We start from the raw sequence: 21,442 nt of genomic DNA on the forward strand, positions 1-21,442 counted from the left end.
ATAAGCATCACTAGGCCTACACTAGAAGTTTTTCCAGTTTAGAAAACCTGCCAGAACTGGGGAGGACTTCTTTAGAAGGTTTTATTCTTTTTCATTTGTAATCTACTCTGGAGAACTATATAGTTCCCCTGGTGAAGTAGAATACTGCCAGAGAGGGAAGAAAAGTTGTCTTCATTATTTATGGATTCCATTGAGTCTTTTGTGCTTTGCATTTTGAGTTGGGCTAAATAAGGTCTATCCGATATTCGTTGGGTTGTTATCTGGGGTGTTGGCACAGGAACTGACAGCCCTTTAACTTTTCTGTGGAGACCTAAATGCATGAATGTGCTAGAGCTTGGGAAAGCTGCTTGTTAAATTTTCAGTGGGAGCATTTACTTTTCAGAAATCAGCAAAGTCTACAAGTCAGGGCTTGATTTATGTTTTGTTGATTGTCTCTAGACTTAAGAAAGTGATGGAGAAAATGTTAGTGCAATTTACACTTAAAAGTGCATCATATACGTGTGTGTATATGTATATGTGTATGTGTGTGTGTGTGTGTGTTGCAATAAAAAGAGGGCCTTTTTTATAATTGTCCTTCAGAAGCAACAAGTTGGTGAACATTGAAACAGTCTGTTCCCCCCACAGCCCCTCCCCTGATTCAATCCTTTGGGTGGGAATAAGAAAGCTCCCAGGATGAGCCCTACTTCACAGTTCCGTAGGGGCCCCTCTTTGGATTGTCTTTTCCAGACTTCCCTGCCAAGTACAAGTGAGCTGACTTCACTGATTAACAGACCCATTCTGGGAATCTGATCCCTTCAGTGGCCAAGGGCAGAGGCGAAGGGGGATGGTCTTAGAAATAGCCCCCAGAGGCGCAGGAAACTGAACCCTTTCCCACTGGCCCCTGAGTGGGAGAAGAGAGGAGGTGAAGGATTTGGGTAATTCCTCTCTCTATCTGAACTGTGTATTGGGATGGAGAAGAAAGGAGAGAAGCCCAGTAAAGCTGAGGAGGAGCCAGGGTGCAGAAATACCCCACAAAGAGAGCTAAAGAGAGCCCTCCTCATATTGGAGAGCCGTTTGTTAAATATTTACTAGCGCACCTCCAAGATTTAAATCCAAAGCTTTGATTCTAGGTGTCTTAATGGTCATTGAATCATTCATTTGGCCATTTCTTTCTCTTTTCAAGATGTTACAAGTGTGACAATTGCCATAGAGAATGCATATGATACCTCATATCCATCTGCAAGGGGGTATGTTCAGGCATGCCCCAGGAGAGCTTTACCTGGACAGACATATCCAGTGTACTTAGTACCAAAATTAGCCATTTCTCTGAGTACTTTTCTGGATTAAGTAGTTAAATCCAGGCTATACATCTGGATATTTAATTTGCATTTGAATTTCCCCCCATAGGATCCTGATGCTTTATTTGATTCAAATTCTAAATTAACAGGGTTCTTAAGCCACCTGTGGGCCTGTTTGGTCTGAAAGTCATATCCCTTCTAGACAAGTTTTCAATTAGTGTAGGAAGCATGTGGAAGAATCAGGAAGAGTTAGTGCTGTCAGGGTCTGACATCCCAACAGTTCATTTTTCTCTGCCCAGGGTTAGTTCTCAGGAAAAGTAAGTTTGTCAGGGTGGGGAAGGGAAAGAAAAGTTCCAGTAGCTTGTGGATAAACCAATGACCTTTAATGGTAATTTATTTTTAAAATTAATTTATTGTGACAGGATGGGACAACCATCACACATTCGGACAAATTCCCCCAGTATCAGTTCACTAAACAGAGTTTCTGAGAGTTTCCACCCCCTATTTATTCCCCCATCTCCCACCATCCCACTCCAGAAAACTACAGTTTAATGCCACACAGACCAAGAGCTAGTGGCTAGCTGAGCCCAAGGGAATCTCTTTGCACTCCACCCATGATGGGCCTGAATAGCTTACAATTCTGTGATCTCTCTCCAGCTGACACATGTAAATTCTTACTGCTAGAACAAGCTCAAATGATTTGGTTTTTATATACTAGACTATATATTATATAAATGTCTTAGAAACAAATAGAGTTTCCCATTTTGAGGAAGACTTCTTCAAAAACTCGACTTGGAAAAGGTGTATTTAATATAGGAGAAAAAGGAAAGGAAAGGGGGGGAGTAAGGGAGAAAAGTGAGGGGGGGGCAGAGAGAGAAGGAAAGCACTTCTTAGGAAATGTGTAAAGATCTGACGTTCGGAAAGTCAGTGGCCAGTCCACAAATCAGCCGTACGTGTTTTGCCTGAGCAGTCTGAGAGACCCAGCCACTGAGCCAAGGCAAACGGGAATTGAAAGCAACCTGCACCGTCTGTTTAGGATTCTCGGAAGCACAGAGGCCATTTTAGTCTCTGGGTAACTTACATGATGGCAAAGAAAACAAGCAGCCCTGGCTGGTGTCTTTTTGAGGCGATATTCAATCCAATAAATATGACACTAATATTACTGGCTTAAATCAAGTGGGGCAAGGTGGAGAATTGAACAGCTTATCTTCCAAGTCCAAGCCTTTATCACAAGGGCAGCCTTGAGAGAGGAGAGAAGAGAATGTCAAAATAGCGTGGCCACTCTGGCTGGCCAGCTGGGCTCTGCCCCAGGCTTTCTGAGTGGGCGGAATAGGAGCCGAGAGTCCCCCATTTTTGTTTTCATGTTAGCAGCTCCAGTGATCAAAATAGGAATTTTGCAGTGAGATAAATCCCTTTCCTCCTCTTTCTTCCCCTCGCCCAGCAGTTTAATTTCCTAGGGGACGATGCTCATGATCATAGTGCCCACAATGAACTGTCCATAACTTAGCGTACAGCCAGCAACAGAGGGAGCGAGGAGTAGAGTGGACAGGCCAAAGAAGACAATGATCTGGTAGCTTCGTGCAGTGGAGAGAGAGTCAGGAAGACCTGAGTTCAAATGCAGCCTCAGACACCTACTAGCTGTATGATGCTGACAGAATCACTTAACTTCTCCTTGCCTCAGTTTCCTCAACTGTAAAATGGGGATGATAATAATAGTACCTACCTCCCAAGGTAACGGTGAGGATCAAATAAGAGTTGTAAAGTGCTTAGCACAGTGCCTGGCATGTAGTAAGTGCTGCATAAATGTTAGCTATTATTCTTACTCTGTGTTCTGAAAAACAACCAAACACACCAATGAAAAGGCTTTCTTCCCCATTAAAACTGACCTTGGATTTGCCAGCACTTGGCAAGTGACCTTAATCTAGTTTGCACCCTATTTTGTTTGCAGGTGCGATTGGAGTGGCCAACAGATCTTGCAGTCAATCCCATGGACAACTCACTGTACATCTTGGATAACAACATTGTCTTGCAAATTTCTGAGACTAGACGAGTCCGGATTGTTGCAGGGCGGCCCATCCACTGTCAAGTACCAGGGATAGATCATTTCTTAGTCAGCAAGGTGGCAATCCATTCAACTCTGGAATCTTCCAGGGCCATCAGCGTCTCCCACAGTGGAATCCTCTACATCGCTGAAACAGATGAGAGGAAGGTGAACCGCATCCAACAGGTCACGACCAATGGTGAAATCTCTCTTGTTGCTGGAGCCCCCACGGACTGTGACTGCAAAATTGATCCCAACTGTGACTGTTTTTCAGGTACAAACTTATTGTCATTTTGCTGGAACACAGATTACCACCCTTAGCTGTTTTCTGCAGGAATTATAGCTACCATATGGCTACAAACATCTAGAACAGGGGTTCCTAACCTTTTTTGTGTCTTAGACCCCTTTGGCAGTCTGATAAAGCTTCTGAACCACTTCTCAGAATTAAATTTTGAAATATTAGAAGGAAATGGTACATTTCAATTAGAAGTTAGTCAAAAGAAAGATGTAATTTTTTCCCATACAGAGTCACAGACCCCACCTTGAAATCTATCCCCTTGTCCACTTGGAGATCCGTGGGCCCTAGGTTAAGAACCCTCACTCGGGAAGGAGAACACTGGAGAGCATCAATGAGCCCTGGGTTTGGAATTGGGAAATAACGGTGCCTTTTCCAGCTCCACATCTAGTTCACTGGATGACCTTGGGTCAGTCACTCAGACTCTTGTGCTTGAACATCATCTCTCAAATTAGGAATAACACCACTTACCCATATCACAGTATTTCAAGAGACTATAATTGGTGTGGCTGTGGATTTGGAAAGTTCAACAGGCCATACAAATGTGATTCATGTCAGGAAGTGTCCCAGTTACCAGAGGTCCTCCCCTTCTTTCGGCACTCACCTCGCCTAGAAGCCAAGAAAGTATGCCCCTCAATAGACAGTCAGTCCTAAAGCTATATGTGCTCACTCAAGGAAACAAAGCTCTTTGGGGCCCTTGCCTTCACTTTATCTTAGGACCCCCCCAAAATCACTTACATCCTATGCCTGCTGGCAGTTTTGTGGCATCCCCTGTCCCCTTCCCTGCCTTTCATATGCTTTCACTTCTTGGTGCTAAGCTCTGCTGTTCTTCCCTGTTGTCCACTGTTCTCCAGGGCACTGCTTAGTTCATCTCTGCATCCTTCCCATCAGTATCCTTGGCACACTACACCAGCTCACAAACCCAGTTAATAAGAGTTGGAAATGAGCCTCTAACTCAGGCCTTCAGACCTCAGGGCTGGTGCTACTGGACATCATGCTGCTTTAGTCCAAAATGTCATTGCTTCTCCTGTGACCAATAAGAATTTGGCACCAGTTGTCAAGAATATCATTTTGTGTGTGTGTGTGTGTGTGTGTGTGTGTGTGTGTGTGTGTGTGTGTGTGTGTGTGTGTGTAGACCTGGGATTTCCCCAGTTCAGGGAACTTTCCTCCCCAAAGCAAATAAAACAACTTTTGTTGTTTCAAGGGATCTGGATTCAAATTCTGACTCTGTGACTTTGGACAAGTTCTTGAATTTCTCTAGGCCTCAGTTTTCTCAGATCAGACTAGAGGGAGTCATTTATGCTCTAAACCTTTGTTCCTATGAATTTCTTGAGGCCTATGCATCCTTTTTAAAGTTTGACACCTTTTTTTATTTCACAGACCTTTCCCAAGATGTCACCCACCACCACTCACTGACTCTACCCATAGAAGCCTCCTTTGTCATAAAGAAAAACAGTTAAAGCAAAACCAGAGAACATGGTGACCATATCAGCACCTCTTGTCTACTAAGAGCAGGGCCCACGCATCATCCATACACTGTGCAGCCTTGTTCAAATATTCATCCAAGCCGGAACATTCATTTTCAATTTCCAGTTCAGTAACTGTTAAGCACTTACTTGGTGCCTGGCACTGTGCTAAATACTAAGAATGCAAAGACCAAAAAGCAAGAAAAGAAAGAAAAGAAACAAATAGTCCCTGCTGTCATGAAACTCACATTCTACTGGAGTAGTGGGGAGGACATAGATGTTGTTCAGTCACTTTTTCAGTCGTGTCTGACTCTCTATGACTCCATTTGGGGTTTTCTTGGCAGAGATATTGGAGTGGTTTGCCATTTCCTCTTCCAGCTCATTTGACAGATGAGGAAACTGAGGCCAATGGGGATAAGTCACTTGCCCAGGGTCACACAGCTAGTAAGTGTCTGAGGTTAGATTTGACCTCAGGTCCTCCTGACTCCAGGACAGACACCATCCACTGCAGTGCCACCTAGATTCTATGTTCCTCTTAACTTCTGACTCCTCTTGGGCCAAAGGAAGTTCTATTTGCTACCTTGACATTGTGATTTTTTTAATCAACATTTCCATCCCCCTTCCCCTTTACTGGGTAGGGGGTTATGCCCATTTTGTTAGTTTATTAACTATAAAGTCAGTGTCATTTTTTTCCATGATCGAGTTTGATCTTATGGCTGATTCTTGCATTGAAAGCCTTGGCCAACTTCACGTGGCCCTGGAAAACCAAGTAAGATGGAATGTAACTATGAGGGTTAGTTAGACTAGATGACTTCCAAGGTCCCTTCCCACTCTGGGGTTATGGTCCTCTATCCACATACACAATTCAGCCTCATTTTTTCAGAGTCACATTTCATGCGGCCATCATTATTATCTGTTCTCATCTCTCAAAATATGATCAGCAAGACTGGGGACTTGGGAAAACTGGTGTAACTGAGATAATTGCATCTTCTTATTAATCTTCAGAGGTACCAATTCAAAAATTACACTCTTTTAGATAATGGGTTGAAAACTGGGGGTGGGGAGAGAGAGAATTGGCTTGCTCAATCTTATTTAAAGAAACAAGCTCCTTGGTACCAAATGATGAAGTCAGTGCCCCACCTCCTGGTGTGATAGGTTAAATGCTTCTAAGATCAACCATTAAAATAATGAATTGTTTCCTCAGGTGATGGTGGCTATGCCAAAGATGCCAAACTCAAAGCCCCGTCTTCATTAGCAGTTTCCCCTGATGGCACTCTCTATGTGGCTGACCTGGGGAATATCCGCATCCGGGCTATAAGCAAGAACAAAGCTCACCTGAGTGACATGAACCTTTATGAGATTGCCTCCCCAGCTGACCAAGAACTCTATCAGTTCACTGTCAATGGGACTCACCTGTACACACTAAACCTGATCACCAGGGACTATGTGTACAATTTCACCTACAATGGCGATGGAGATTTAGGAGCAATTATTAGCAGCAACGGGAACTCTGTCCACATTCGACGGGATGCTGGTGGGATACCTCTGTGGCTAATGGTGCCTGGGGGTCAGATGTACTGGCTAACAATAAGCAGCAATGGTGTCCTAAAAAGAGTATCAGCCCAAGGTTATAACTTAGCCTTGATGACCTATCCAGGAAACACCGGCCTTCTGGCAACCAAAAGTAATGAAAATGGATGGACAACTGTTTATGAGTAAGTTCTTCTGGTAGGCCTCATTTTGAAACTGCTCTAAAATGGAAAATAGACTTGGCAATTGCTGGGAATTTTATGTAATTTTTCTCCTAGAAACTACAGCCAAGAAAGTCAGAGTGTTTGCACCAACCCAAAATTCAGCCCTTTCCTTTCATTGTCCTAGTCAGCAAAGTCAAACCCTCCTAGATGCCTAGCTGATGCCCCTGAACACTACCAGGGGAGACAAGACAAACGTCTATGGCAAAACTAGATAACAGTTGGAAATCATTCAATTAATCAAGCCTTTATTAAGCATCTACTGTGTGCCCAGTCCTATAAGGGAGGAAAAAAAAGATGCCAAAACATGATCCGTGTGAAGCAAGTATAAGATTGCAGGGTATGCAGAAGACAGGAGAAAAGTCTCAAAACAGATTCTGTCCACCCCCATCTAATGCCTTCCACCCCCAAAATGAGCTTCTCAAAGACATCCTTGTGCAAGTTTAGGCCACCCTGGCCTCCAGTCTACCAGTCAGAGAATGCATTCCGTTCAAAGTCCTAACAAATCACCAAGTATTAGAAAGTGGTCAATAAAAAGTCATCAAATATTTCCAGAAAACCTATTATGTAACTGGATTGATAAGGGTAAAAGCCTTATCAGTACAGTGATCATCAGAGTGTAGAGATTTTAGGGATAGAAACTAGTGTTGGAGGCAATCAGAGAATGTTTGAGCTAGAAAGGAGAGGTGGCCCCTCAGTCTGACCCCTTTTTTTACAGATGGAGAAACAGAGGTACAGGGAAAAGGAAGTGACTTAATGAAGGTCACAAGGCCAGTTTATGGCAAAGGTCTCCTGACTCCCAGGCCCTGTGCTTCCCACATGAGACAAAAAGTGTCTGGGATTTCAAAAGGGGTAACCAAGCAATAGCTAGAAGGCTAGATTTTTCACACTAGCAGCAGAGAGAACTTGCCAGTGCCATGGAAGTAGACAAAGTTTTGTAGGGCCAACTGATTGTTGATTCACATACCTAGAAATGGAGCTTCAGAGGAAAATGGCCTGATTAAAAGGCCTTTGTCAGGATAGAAGAGTAGCTGTGGTGAAGGAGCTAAGCCAGTTACCGCTGACTTGTCCACCTCTCCATAGTGCACACAGATTATGACTCTGCATGTACCTTGGGGTATGATGACAGCTGGGATTTTGCTGTGCCATAGATGGTATGTTGGTGGTGGGAAGTGTCTGTAGCGTGATATGGTGAGTGTGTGTGTGTGTGTGTGTGTGTGTGTGTGTGTGTGTGTGTTAACAGCATTGCTTTCTTTTTAAGTTAGGCCCGCTACTAATATGAGCAGGTAACCTGAAGGAGCAACCCAGAAGCAAACAGGGTATCAGAGGAAAAACCACCTTAAGCATTGGTCCCAGATATGGCCAATATCCTTGGAAAGCTACAGGTTGTTCCAATTGTTAGGAATGAATGGATGCAGTGTGAGAAGGTCCTGCTTGAGCCTAGGAGTCTGGCTCTGTCTTAGCTAATATAACTTCAGAGGAGATCAGATTAGGAAGGGACACAACATCTTACACAAGCAGACAGGTCCTTTTCTTTTCAGGAGCCAGAGTGCCTTTGCTTATTTAATGCCTCCTTGTCTGGAGGTGAGAACAAAGGCCTGAGCCTAAGGTCAGGACATTGGCTATGTGGCCCCTGGTACACCACTCAGAGGAACCCAGCCCCTCTCACCCTTAGAGAGAACCACACTCTGGACCCTCCCCTAGGGATTACATTGACTTGATCTCCTCTGGAGCACCCATTTCCATGGCCCTCAGTCATCAGAATTACAGCTGCTGCCTAATTTTTGTTGACAATTCTAAGTGGAAAAGTCCTCTGTGGCAGTTCTAGGAGCACAAACAGGATCCCTACCTTCCTGACTGGGAGGATGAGAAGTCAGGCCATTTTGAAAGGTCTCCATCATAAATGAGAGAGGTGGAATTTGGGCTGGAAATGCTCTGAATCTTAAATTCAAAGACATGAGGCCGGCTGGTCAGGAAAGTAGAGTGAGGAGTGCCCTCAGTTCTTTCTGAGCCAGATGCTTGCCAGGTTGGCAAGTATATTGATGGTGTAGGAATGTTGACAGGAATTGACTGTCAATTTCCTGTCCTCTTTCCCCTCTCATTTTCCAATTAGTTATTTTAAAAAACCTAGGGGGAAGGGGCTATTTTTCAGCAACTTCTCTAGCTCTGGCTCAGGTTCTCCCTGAGGAAAAAAAGAGATGTTTTACTACCCCAGTGGCTCTGTGACCTCGCTGATTCAGTCCATCAGTAGAGATTACAACCCACCCACAACTTCTCCTATGTCATTCTTGTCCATGTTCTCTCATAGATCACCCATAGAATATCCACCCAACATGGCAGAGGCCTTCCTGTAGGCCTTGTTAAAATTTCCTTCTTACTCTGTTAGCCATCACTCTCCCCACATGCCTGGTCCACTGTTTTTCTAATCATACATGTCTTCAATAATTATTATATATCTGTCAATACATATATAATTTGTACATATGTACAGTCTGTACATATATACAAGTATATGCCATCCTTTATGGTACCTTGTAATCATAGGCCATCACTGCAAATAGCTACAGCTTGTTTGGGCCCACCATGCATCTCTCTCTTGTCTTTTGTGTCACCCAAAACATTGACTGATCAGAGATTGTTGGGCTCTAAGATTCATGACCAAGAGTGACTCCAGGGTGAGGTGCACAGTGGCACTTAGTAAATGATGAATTGGTTAGTTCCCCCAACAGTTACCGCACCTGAACTTTGTTGGGTAGACAAAGGAAATGAGTATTTGTGACCTCAGATGTGTTTTTGTGGAGGCGTGATCTTTGCCACAAAAACCATGATCAATTTCAGGGACCTTGCTCCTGAACTCTAACCTCCACATTTGCATGAATTACACAGTGACATACAGAGAAAAGCTCAATGTTGACTGCAGAAAATGTTTTTTTTTTATCTTCTTTAAATAGTTTTTCCCCCAATGTTGGAATTATGCATGTATGGAGTGGCCTTTTTCACTCATGCTTCAGGAATGACCCCATAGGAGAGAGTTATGTTTGGATTATTTGGAACCAGAGCTGGGCAAATGAGAGAGAAAGAGAGTATATATGAGGAGCTTTCCAATTAAGTTGCTTACATCTGATGTGCATGCTTTGTCTGGGGGAACTTAAAAAAGGGCAAATGTAACATTCCAATGTAAAAATTCCAATAATGATGCTGTCAAGATACATCTCTTACCCAAACAGCAAAGTAGGAGCCTTGGGCATGGGCATGGGCACCTGGCATTCTCACTGAAACAAATGGAGAAATAAGACAAGAAAGTCACTCCAGGTCCCATCAACCATTTCCCCCAAGCAGTTGTGGAGTCTTTTTGAGTGATGACTGGCTTCCCCTTTAAAATGCACTGCTTTGAACTAGCAAGGAAACACAAGTAGAGAACCTGTCTGTCGTCTTGGGGAAAATACTTAGCAATCTGACAGTCACAGATGAAGAACAATAGTCAGTTTATGAACATGTGCAGGAAAAATCCTCCTGGGTCATTGGAGTTTCTCTCCCTTGCTCTCACAGCTTCATGCTGTGGTAGTTAGAATTGCCATTTGAATTTAAAATCATAGATGTAGAGGCTGGAAGGGACTTTAATGATCATTTAACCCAACCTCATTTTACAGAGAAGGAAACTGAGTCCTCTATCTCCAACCCCAGGGCTCTTTTCACTGCAACCTCTCAGGCTGCACACAAGCAGCATTGTTGTGATGCCACTGCTTCCTGCACACTCTGTGTGCTCAGTAACAACAGAAGGACTGGCTGCCAGGGGGGAAGAAAAGGGCAAACAGGCTGAGAAGTCAAGTACAAGCCATAGTCCAAACTGGTTTTGGCCAACTTTCTTGGAGGAGTGATGATGACTAATATAAATGTATGTCTCATCACCAGAGGTCAGTCTCCTTCGACGCTGGCAAGAGAAAGAAAGCTAACTAAGAGAGCTGATTCTGATAAGCTGGAGAGACAAAACAGCTATGTGGAAAGCCAGACCCAGGAAGGCTGGCTCTGCTCATCACCCAAAGCTTCTCTGCCATCTTAAGTGAGGGGAAACACAGCCAGGTGAAGCCCTTTGGGGAAATGGAAACCCTTGGGTTTTCCTTGACAGAACTGACAAAGATGCAACCAAGGAGCTAAATTTGGGTTTAGTGCTGGGCTAGCCCACACCCATCCCCAGGAAATATATTCCAAGGTAAAATTCTATATCCAGAGAGCTCTGTTCTCCAGAGAACGAGAATACTGGCTGTCCCCAAGAATCTTAACGTTACTTAAGTCCGGCAAAGAGGGTTAAAGGTCCATCAGTTAACAGGTAGTGGGGCATGATGACACTGACAGAACAGTCCCCACCCTCAGGGATCTCTAGATTCTACTACAACAGAGATTCTTAACCTTTTGTGTGTCTTGGCACTAAATATAGGTATGTATGTATATATACATAAATATACACAGATATATATATATGTATATATATATATATGTTTACATAAACACTACAGGGTTGAGTCAGCTAGGGTGGTATATTGAATAGAGTGCTGGGCCTAGTGTTCAACTCTGACACTTCCTAGCTGGGTAACTTTTAAGTCACTGAATCTCTATTTGCCTCAGTTTCCTCAACTGTAAAGTGGGGATAAAAATAGTATCTACCTCTCCTAGGGTTGTTGTGAACATCAAATGAGATAATCCTTGTAAAGTGTCCAGTACAGTGTGTGGCACATAGTAGGTGCTTCATAAATGCTTCTTCCCTTCATGGACCCCTTTGGCATTCTTCATGAAACCTATGGACCCTTCTCAGAATAATACATAAAAGATTATGTAGGAAATCAGGTATGTTGAAATAGTTATCAAAATATTTTTTAAATTAAGTTTATGGCCCACAGGTTAAGAATCCCTGTACTGGAGGTAAACAGCATGCACACATGCACACACACACACACACACACACACACACACACACACACACACATTGTCATTTAAAACAGTATAAATACAGATGAGATGCAAAGTAATTGAGAGCCAAGCACTAGCAGCTTGGGGGAGGCATCATTTGAAGGGGACAAGTACTTTGAAGAGGCAGAGATGGGGAACAGCGTTCGCAAGGGCACAGAGGTAGGAGATAGAACATTATGTATGAGGCCAGTTTGGGGGAAGGGGATGGGTGTTTAATGTTTAATCAGTCTGGACAAGGGGGCTGGTGCCAGACTGTCATGAACCTCTATTGCCAGAGGAGTTTGCTTTTGATCCTAGACTCAATAGGGAGCAAGAGGAGGAAAGTAACATGGTCTCAGACCTGGGCTTTAGGCATATCAATTTGGCAGATACATGGAGAATGGATCAGAGAGAGGGCGACCAATTTGGAGAGGGGCTACTACCCTGGCATGTAAGCAAATGGTCTGCCCTTTGTCCAGACACAACCATAGGACCTAAAGGATTGTTTTGACTGATTACGTTTTTTAAAAAACTGAATTGTGATGATCCAGCCTCTTATTCCCTGTCCACCCAACTTGAGTGCCGCTCCATCCTACAGCCTGAAACGTTGTCCAGGGACAATTGGATAGCAGCTAAATTACTATTACTTAGACATTTTGCATCAAGGCAGAGGGGAGAGCAAGCCTAAGTCTTGCCACTTCTGCCCAGCTTTAGCCTGCTTGCTCGGGGCAGAAAAAATCTAATTGCTTGATATTTTAAAGACAAAGATGAGTACTTAAATACTGAGTCATTTTCAGTTTGTAAGGCAACAGTGATCATTTTTCCAGTGAATGCCATTGTTTGAATGAAGTATTTATAACCACAAATCCCCATCCCAAGCCTTCCAGAGAGTGCTTTTTGATTTGGAGGACAGGGAGCTTGTCCATGATGCCGATTGTTTTAAGCAGACTAGCTAGTCTGAATTTCTGGTATCTCTTGGCTCTGTAGCTGTTATCCAATGAACACACTGAACTGAGCTCTAAAATATTTGAAAGATCAGAGAGTGATGCTGAGCTCAGGCGATTCGAGAACATTTTAATGAACACGTTTCCATTTTTCTCTATGCTTGTTCATCCTAATAGGAGGATTTATTCATTCCAAATATGGCAACTGAAAAAGCAGCAAAAATCCTTTTTTCCTTTCTCAAGGCAAAGTAAACTTTGGTCTTCTCGTGGTTCTCAGCAGGTGTACTTTTTCTCCTTGATATACAGCACCCTCTCGTGGTCTATATTCAGCATCACAGACGAGCGGGTTATATTTTGCAGAATTTGCTGACTCATCTCTTCCCCACAACAGCGGGATTTCTAAATCGGTTTCTACCTATAATTCATTACCATTTGTTTTCTCTTCCCTTTAAAAAAAAAAAGCCAGTTTAAGGTACTTACAATGTGAGCTCCTTGTCTTACTTTGTATCCCCTGCTCTTAGCACAGTGCTTGGCACATTGCAGGAACTTAATAAATACTTGTTGACTTGACTTAAAAGTTTCAAGCTTCCTTAGGGTAACTGATCATTCTCATAGCACAACGTTAATAATGCTTGGTAGCACTCAAAGTCACATTGTCTTAGCTGTACAGAAGCTTCTTATGCCAAGATGTCTTACAATTGATTTGGTTGAATCCCCCAGGTATGACATTGAGGGCCATCTGACCAATGCCACCTTTCCTACTGGAGAGGTCAGCAACTTCCACAGTGACCTGGAAAAACTGACCAAAGTGGAGCTGGACACTTCCAACCGAGAAAATGTCATCACAGCCACCAACTTTACAGCTACCAGTACCATATATATTTTAAAACATGGTAAGACAAATTCAGCTTAACTTTGCAAACTTTAAGGCATCATATAAATGTGCACTGTTATTATTATGCGGAGCCTGGCTTCAAAGCTGCCCCTCAACCTTCCACCAATCTTGGTACACATTGGTTGCCCAAAGCAATATAACTGGTATGCTTGAGCTCAAGGGAAAGCTATCAGCTTAGGCGGGTTCATATGGTACAGTGGGAAAGAGCTGAACTTGTCTTCAAAGGACATGCATTTGAATCCTACCTCTGCCACTTGATGCCTTTGTGACCAAGGCTGAGTCACGACACTGCTGGCAGAGTCAGATTCAGACTGAACTCCTTTCTCCTGGATCAGTGCCCTTTCTACTGCATCCTACACTGTGAATGTGCAGACACTGCATGTTCTATTTGATATCAGGAAAGCACTTCTTAACAATTACAGCTATCCCAAAGTGGAAGGGGCTGTCCTGGGAGGCAGTGGGTTCCCCTCATTTTGAAGTCTTCAAGTAGAGGCTGGCTAACAGCCTCCGAGTCTCTTCTAACTCCAAAACTCTTTGATTCTGTGACTCACTGATTTACGAGTTCTCTTTGAATCCTAGATCTAATTATCATATTTCTAAATGAAATGAAATCTCTCATGGTTAGAATGAGAGAGAAAATTGTGGGAGTGGCCTTCCTTTCCCGCTTATCCAAGACAGTCCTGGGGGAAAATGGGATTGAGGATGTGGTTCGTTTCTGGGGCTTGGTACAAAACTGTGTGCACTGGGAAGGCAGTAAATCATTCCAGGGCATCACAGCTCTACTGGGGAAGATCAGAGAGAGGCTTGGGTAGAAATCTTCTTTGAGAGTTGGAAGAGGCAAGAGAAGTGCTGCTGGAGGACCTGAGCTTTCCATGGGCCATGTGGAAGCTCAGTTTAATATATCAAACAAAGCAGGCCATCTAACAAGCCAGAGGAAATTCTCTTAAAATGAAGCATGGAAAGAAGTCAGCGTGAAGGTTTAGACTAGACTTTTTTATCCAAGAAAATCGAGACTCAAAAATGGACAGAACGAGTGTTTACCTATCTGAATAGCTAAAGAGCCCAAAGGAGAACTCAGCCCATTATGTTCTTTCCCCCTCCCCCTGGGGGAAAACTTTTGTTCTGTCAACAGACAATACCCAGAGCACCTATCGAGTGAGCCCAGATGGGTCCCTCCGGGTCACTTTTGCAAGCGGCATGGAGATCAGTCTCAACACTGAGCCACATATTCTCGCTGGGGCAGTCAACCCCACCTTGGGCAAGTGTAACATTTCCCTGCCAGGAGAGCACAATTCTAACGTTATTGAGTGGCGGCAGCGGAAGGAGCAAAGCAAAGGCAACATGTCAGCGTTTGAAAGGCGGCTAAGGGTAAGTCAACCATAGAAATCATGGAGGATTCTTTGCCAAGGCTGCAGAAAGCATTCATTAGGTCAACAAAGATCTAAAGAACACTGCTGTAAATCTGGTACCATATTTGACATGGTAAGAGATGTGACTTGAGGCCAGTCAGTAAAATTCAACTTTTCTAGGCTCCTCTTCCCTTAGATGCATGCCATCATTGTGGTCCTAGAAACAACAGTGCCTCACCCAGGCCTCCTCTCCCATCCTCAATTTAACTCAGTCTAATTCAGCCAACATTGATTATGCACCCACTGTGCTCTTAGCACTAGATGGAAAGATAAGTAATGACATGGCCTCTGCCTTCAAGGAGCTCATAGTCTAGTCCAGGGGTGGGGAACCTGCAGCCTCAAGGCCACATGTGACCCTCTAGGTCCTCAAGTGTGGCCCTTTGGCCCCTTAATAAAAGGATGTGTTCTGTAAAACTTGGACTCAGTCAAAAGGCCACACCCAAGGGCCTAGAAAGCCACATGTGGCCTCAAGGCCACAGGTTCCCCACCCCTGGTCTAGGAGAAGGGATAAGACAAGGGTACACATAGATATTGCCAAGGGCAACCTACAGAATGAGTAACTGGGATGGGAAGGATGCCATGTATCTCAGAGGTGGATGAAAGGGGAAGGAATCAGGGAAGACTCTATAGAGGAGGAGGTAGGTCACCTTGAAAATTTTCATTAGGCAGAAATATAGAAGTAAACTTTGACACCTGTGCAAATACACAAAGGGCATAGTGTGACTTGAGGTTAGAAAGGTAGATTGGAGCCAGATTGTGTAGAGCCTTAAATCCTCAGGCTAAGGATTCTAAATCCTACAGGCAGTAGGAAGTTACTGATGGTCCTTTAGCAGGACAGTGACATGATCAGAACTGTGCTTCCAGAGGATTACTCAGGCAGATATGTGAAAGATGGATTGGAAAGGGAAGAAACTAGAGGCAGAGAAATCAATTTGACTGTTATAATGGTACAGGTGCAAAGGGATAAAGGCTTGAACTAGGATAGCAGCACTGAGAGTAGAGAGGACAGATGTGAGAAAGATAGTAGAAGTGGACCTGGATTCTGCTATCTTTCAAGTCAGCCGGACTAATCAGATGTGATGACACAGGCACAATTCAAACATGGCTCAAGTTTCAAACCTGAATGACTGAAAAGATAGTGGTGGCATCAACAGAAATAGATAAGTGAGGAAGAGGAGGAGCAGGTTTGTGGGGAAAATGAATTTCGTTTGGGGCATGTTGAGTTTCAGATAACAGCAGTACATCCAATTGGAGATGTCAGACTGGAGCTCAGGAGAGATATTGGGGTGGCAGTCATCTACAGAGAAGGGATCATTGAAGCCATGAGAACTGATGACATCACCAAGGGAGAAAGTACAGAAAGAAAAGAAAGGAAGTGTCAAGGACAGGACTTGAGAGGTTAGAAGAGAGAACCAGTGGAGACCAAGTTCAAGAGGATGACCCAAGAGAAAGCAGATGGTATCAAGAAAGTAGAAATGGTCAATATTGTTAAATGCTGCATAAAGACCATGAAGATAAGTTCTGAAAAGAGGCCATTCGATTTGGTGATTAAGATATTGTGGTAACTGTCATCACCAATAAGACCTAATGCTCTTTATTAAAGCAGCCTCAATAGAGGGATGGAGTCAGAAGCCAAATTATAGGGGCAAGTTGAAGAAGTAGAAGCAGACAGTGTAGACTACTTTTTCTAGACATTTAGCAGTGAAGGGGAGAAGAGATGATAATAGCTTGAAAAGTGTATCAGGGACTAGGGAAGGGGGGCTTTTTGTTTGTTTTTAAGATAAGGATCTGATTATGCTTGCGATCTGAGGGAGATCGGAGTTTGGGGATGGTGATAATCAATAGGAATTTATGGTCTTTGGAAATGTGAGACTGGAGCTCAGAGGAGAAATTGGAACTGGAAATCAAGACTTGGGTGTCGACTACATAAAGGATTAAATTGAAGCCAGTGTAGCTGATGAGATTGTCAAGGAAGGAAAGTATATGCAGAGAAAAGAAGAGGACCAAAGTCAGATCATTGAGAGCACTTAGGAAAAAGGGGTCTCAGAACTGAGAAGGAAGGAAGCAATGGTCAGCAATGTCAAATGCAGCAGTAAGATCAAGTAGAATAAATATTAAGCAAAATGCTATTGGATTTGAGGATAAGGACCATATTAGTTACCTTGGAAAGAACATTTTATAAACATTACAGGATATGAAAGCCACATTACAAGAGATTGAATAAAATGGCTGGTAAAGCAAAGACTGAAAGTACAGGTTTCTTTTCCTAGAAATTTAGCCATTAAGGGGAAGAAAGAAATAGTAGAATTACTCAAGGAGGTAGGGAGTCCAAGTGATGTTTTCGGTCAGGTTTTTAATTTTGTTGTTGTTGTCCTTAAAAGGATAGCAGAGATCTGAGTATATTTGTAGGCAAAAGCAAAGGAGACAAAATATGGGGAGAAGTTGAAAATGCAAAACAGAGTAGGAATGATGAACAGAAAGAGAACCTAGAGGAGAAAAGACGGGAGTAAAAAGTAGAAACGTTAGTCTTGATAAAGAGATCCAAGGAGAAGAGCTTTGATGAAGATACAGAGACAAGAAATTAGAGGGCTGTCCCTCCCCTGTCCTCTGTCCAACTCAGAACTCTGCTAGGTGACTTACTAGCAATCTGTTAATCATATGTTTAACAGAATATTAATATGGGTTCCGTATTAAGTAGACCTGTATCAGGCTTGTAGGTGATCTATTTCAGGGCTATTGAGCCTTTTGTCAACCTTCAAATCACACCACAAAAGTGGCTGCCCCATCCACTGGGGCCAGCCTTGATTCCTACCTTCAGAGCATTAGTACTCCTCCATTTGGAAAGATCAAACACGCACTTCCAAAGGATCATGTGATCAAGGGCAGATGAGTGTCAAGGGCAAGGGCAACTCAGGAAAGGAGTGATGATATAAATCAATCAGGCGATATGGAACAGAGAGCTGGCCTTGAAACCTGGAAGTCCTGGGTTCAAGTCTCCTGGGCAGGTCACTTAAACATTAAAACTAAGCCATGAGGGACAACCTGTGTACAAACACAGAAACAAATACTGGAAGGTTATATACGGAGAATGAGTAGCAAGTTGGCCAGTTGGACTAGACAATAGAATTATGTGACTACAATGAACATGGAAAGGCAGGTTGAAGCCAGATTGCGAAGGGCCTTAACCAGATGGAAGAGTTGTAATTTATCCTAGAAGCAAGAGGGAGTCACTAGAGTGTTTTTGAGCTGGGGAGTGGCATGGTCATACCTGTGGTTTAGGAATATTTCTTTGTTAGCTGTATATAAAAAGAATAGATAAAGGAAGGATACAGGAAGGACTTAAGATCCAGAAAACCAATTAAGACACTACTGCAGCAGTCCAGGTGAGAAGTGATGAGGCCATAAACTAGAGTGATGGCTGGGTGAGTAGAAAGAAGGGGATGGATGTGAGAGCAGTGGAATTAACAATACTTGTCAACCAACCATCTGCATATGGGAAGTATATCAGGTATTACTATTATTTCCACTTTCCAGAGGAAGAACTTGAGTCCCAGGGGGATAGGGGAAGGGATTTGCCCAAGGTCACACTTACTACTACGTGGTAAGATCCAGGTCTAGAATCCTGATCTTCTGATTGCTCCACTGCTCCACTGTATAGTTTTGTGCCTTTGAAATAATTACTGTCTACTATATCATGTTTCTTAATCTCTAGTAAAGGAAAAAATTAGGAGGAGATGCGAACTCCCTTAGCTGACTTTATTTGAGAAAATATATATGTAATTTTTTTAAACTTCTTTTGGTGGGTAGAAGAGAATAGGTCTGTGACTGTTTCTATGTCACCCAAATGTCCAGATAAAGGGTAAAAAAATTCAGATATTTGATCTCTTCAGTGGTCCAATATCCAGACTTTTAGAAACCCACTTTTCCCTTTTGTCCCATGATCATCGTGAGCTTTTGCGTGGGCCTGGCTGTGCAAATGAGATGATCTTGGTTCTCTGTGTACAATATGGCCCTTCTTTGAAAAACCAGCCCAACATAGAGACAAGCACAGTGGTACATCAAATGCCAGCTATTCATGCACAAAATTGCAGAGTCCTTCAAAAGCCCATTTGGTAAGGTGATCTAGACCAACTGTTCCTCCAGTAGGACACCTGTCACACCCACTCTTCTCCCACCGGGTGACATGACACTGCCTTCTTTGGGGAGTTAAAGCCATGCCAGTGGTGTTTTCTTAATCTAAGGTTTTCAAGTCAAAGCCAAGAAGAAATAATTTCCTACACCAACAGAAAACATGATGTCCCACTTGGTCTGAGCAAATCCAGGATTGGCTATTTTGGAGGCATCCTTCACTGGCAATATTAAGCCGACTAACACCGTAACACATCATTTGTTTTCAAATCCATTTTCCCCGGCCCAAAATCTAGTTGCATCATCTCTTTTTCGAGGTCCTTCTGCATCCGTTTAATTTAACTTTTCATCTACTGTATCGATTCCATAAATACATCTCTCTTTAGCACAGAGAAATCTGAGTGCTGTAACAATCAAAGATTGGACATTAACTAAAAGCAAACTAGATCCAAATGATCATTTGTTCCATCCATGGGTGAGAATGCCATTAGTGTGTAGAGGCTGTCATTCCACAGGATCCCAAAGCAAAACCATGGGACTGCAGCTACCCTCTTTTATTAAAGCATCAGATGTACAATTTAAACCATAAAATCAGTGGGAAAACTGTATATATGCACAACAAAGCAAAGACTGATCTCTAATTACTGCAATTGGGGTTTTCTCCCCAATGCATGGGAAAGGGTAAAGCATCCTCCAGAATCACAGCTTTTAATATAAATGAGAAGAACAGTTGTGTGTGTTCTTTTAATTTATAAATTTCACCTTAGGAATATGAATAAGTGACATGGACTCGGCAAAGAGAAATAGTCCAGCTGTCTGCAATGGCAAAGTAGAGGAATGGACCATAGGCGGAATATAATAACACTGTTTGACCTGGCCACCAGCCAGGAAAATGATGGCAGCAGCACTGCTTACTCTTATTCTCCCCACCCTGAGGTGTCCAAATTCCAGATTTTCTCTCTTCTATGCTTCATGCCATTTTCCAGGTTAGTTCAGTGAAAGAGCTATGCTATTTCATTTCCAGACCTTGCCATCAAGTCTGTAAATAACCAGGGCAGTTGGCCTACCCACTCTTCTGTAACAGAAAAACTGAGGGGACAGCAGCACAAGGTAGAAGGGCCCTTGAGAATTCATGCAACATCTACCCACCATTAAAATGAGTCATAGCATACGGGTTACTCAACACAATTTCAAATTTGACTTAATTATGTATAAATCACACTTCTGAGAAATAGAATGCTGGAAACTCTCATTCCCAAATTTAAATCAAATATTGGGGGGGGGAGTAATTTGGTTTCAAGCCAGGCTATCCCTTAGCAAAATTGCAAAGTAGAGGAGATTTTGCCTTCAGAGCCCCTCCACCCCTTCTTTTGGTGTCCCAAAATATCAACTGCTGTTGCCAGGGCCCCTCAGGGGCAATGCCAAACCAAGGTTTAGACATACACAGTGCTGCATTCTCTCGACTACCAACCATCAAAGCAAAGCTTCAAGTCGAGGTGTCCAGGCTCTTGCCAGATACATACCTTTAACCCTACCTGGGAAGTAAGTGCTTGGAGTTCCAAGCTGATATTTGGAGTCAAGGGAGCATCACATAGAGAATGCATCTGGAAAACTTTCTTCCTTTCTCAGATTTCCCACACATAGCTCGTAACAGAAATTGAGTTAAATGTGTAGCATTTATTCTCCACCTCCTTTCAGTGCAGAGCTTGATGTGACATGTATTTCCAAAGCTCTGCATTTGAAACCAGTATTTTAACAGGAGCATCAAAAGCAGCGTGCATTATCCAGAGATTTGAACGTGGCATTGTAACAATGGCATTGGCTTGGGCCAACCTCCCAGTGGAGTTTCAGCCCTGATCCCTATTTGTGCAGCTGTAATGGCTTTATTAAGAAATATAAACACAATCTATCAGACAAATAAAGTCACTGATTTAGTTGAACAGAAAATCAGTTGTTACATAGGCTCTTTAACTATCATTATAATGTAACTTTAACTGTTATAATTATTGTAAATGAGCAGTATAAAACCACAGGAAAAGCACCAAAAAGAATGCTTATTTTCTGCTAGGCTTCTAAACCCTACATAGCAAGTATTGATCACAAGGCAATGCAGTACACCTTCACAGACCACAACATCATACAGCAAGATTGGTTACTGATCATTTACAAGCTGTGATGTTGTGTTCTCATTAATAAATACTCTCCCTGTCAGATTTGTGTTATGCTTCTTCCCAGGAGCCAATAGGTGAGAGGGAAGGAAAGGAAAGCAATTATTGCATTAGCCTCATTTTG

The 21,442-nt window shown here is 43.0% G+C and overlaps 1 protein-coding gene across 2 annotated transcripts in view; it reads left to right on the forward strand.

Moving 5' to 3' along the window:
- The window catches only part of TENM1 (teneurin transmembrane protein 1), a 649,974-nt gene that overhangs the window by 612,006 nt on the left and 16,526 nt on the right, over window positions 1-21,442 (forward strand). For both annotated transcript variants that reach the window (XM_020976349.2, XM_020976350.2), the window contains 4 exons: window positions 3,226-3,592; window positions 6,284-6,794; window positions 13,439-13,611; window positions 14,746-14,981. In XM_020976349.2, the coding sequence (XP_020832008.1) occupies window positions 3,226-3,592; window positions 6,284-6,794; window positions 13,439-13,611; window positions 14,746-14,981 (1,287 nt within the window). The remainder of the gene's footprint in view (window positions 1-3,225; window positions 3,593-6,283; window positions 6,795-13,438; window positions 13,612-14,745; window positions 14,982-21,442) is intronic.

Source organism: Phascolarctos cinereus, unplaced genomic scaffold (genome assembly GCF_003287225.1).
Source record: "Phascolarctos cinereus isolate Bilbo 61053 unplaced genomic scaffold, phaCin_HiC Scaffold_8;HRSCAF=390, whole genome shotgun sequence".
Lineage (NCBI taxonomy): Eukaryota > Metazoa > Chordata > Mammalia > Diprotodontia > Phascolarctidae > Phascolarctos > Phascolarctos cinereus.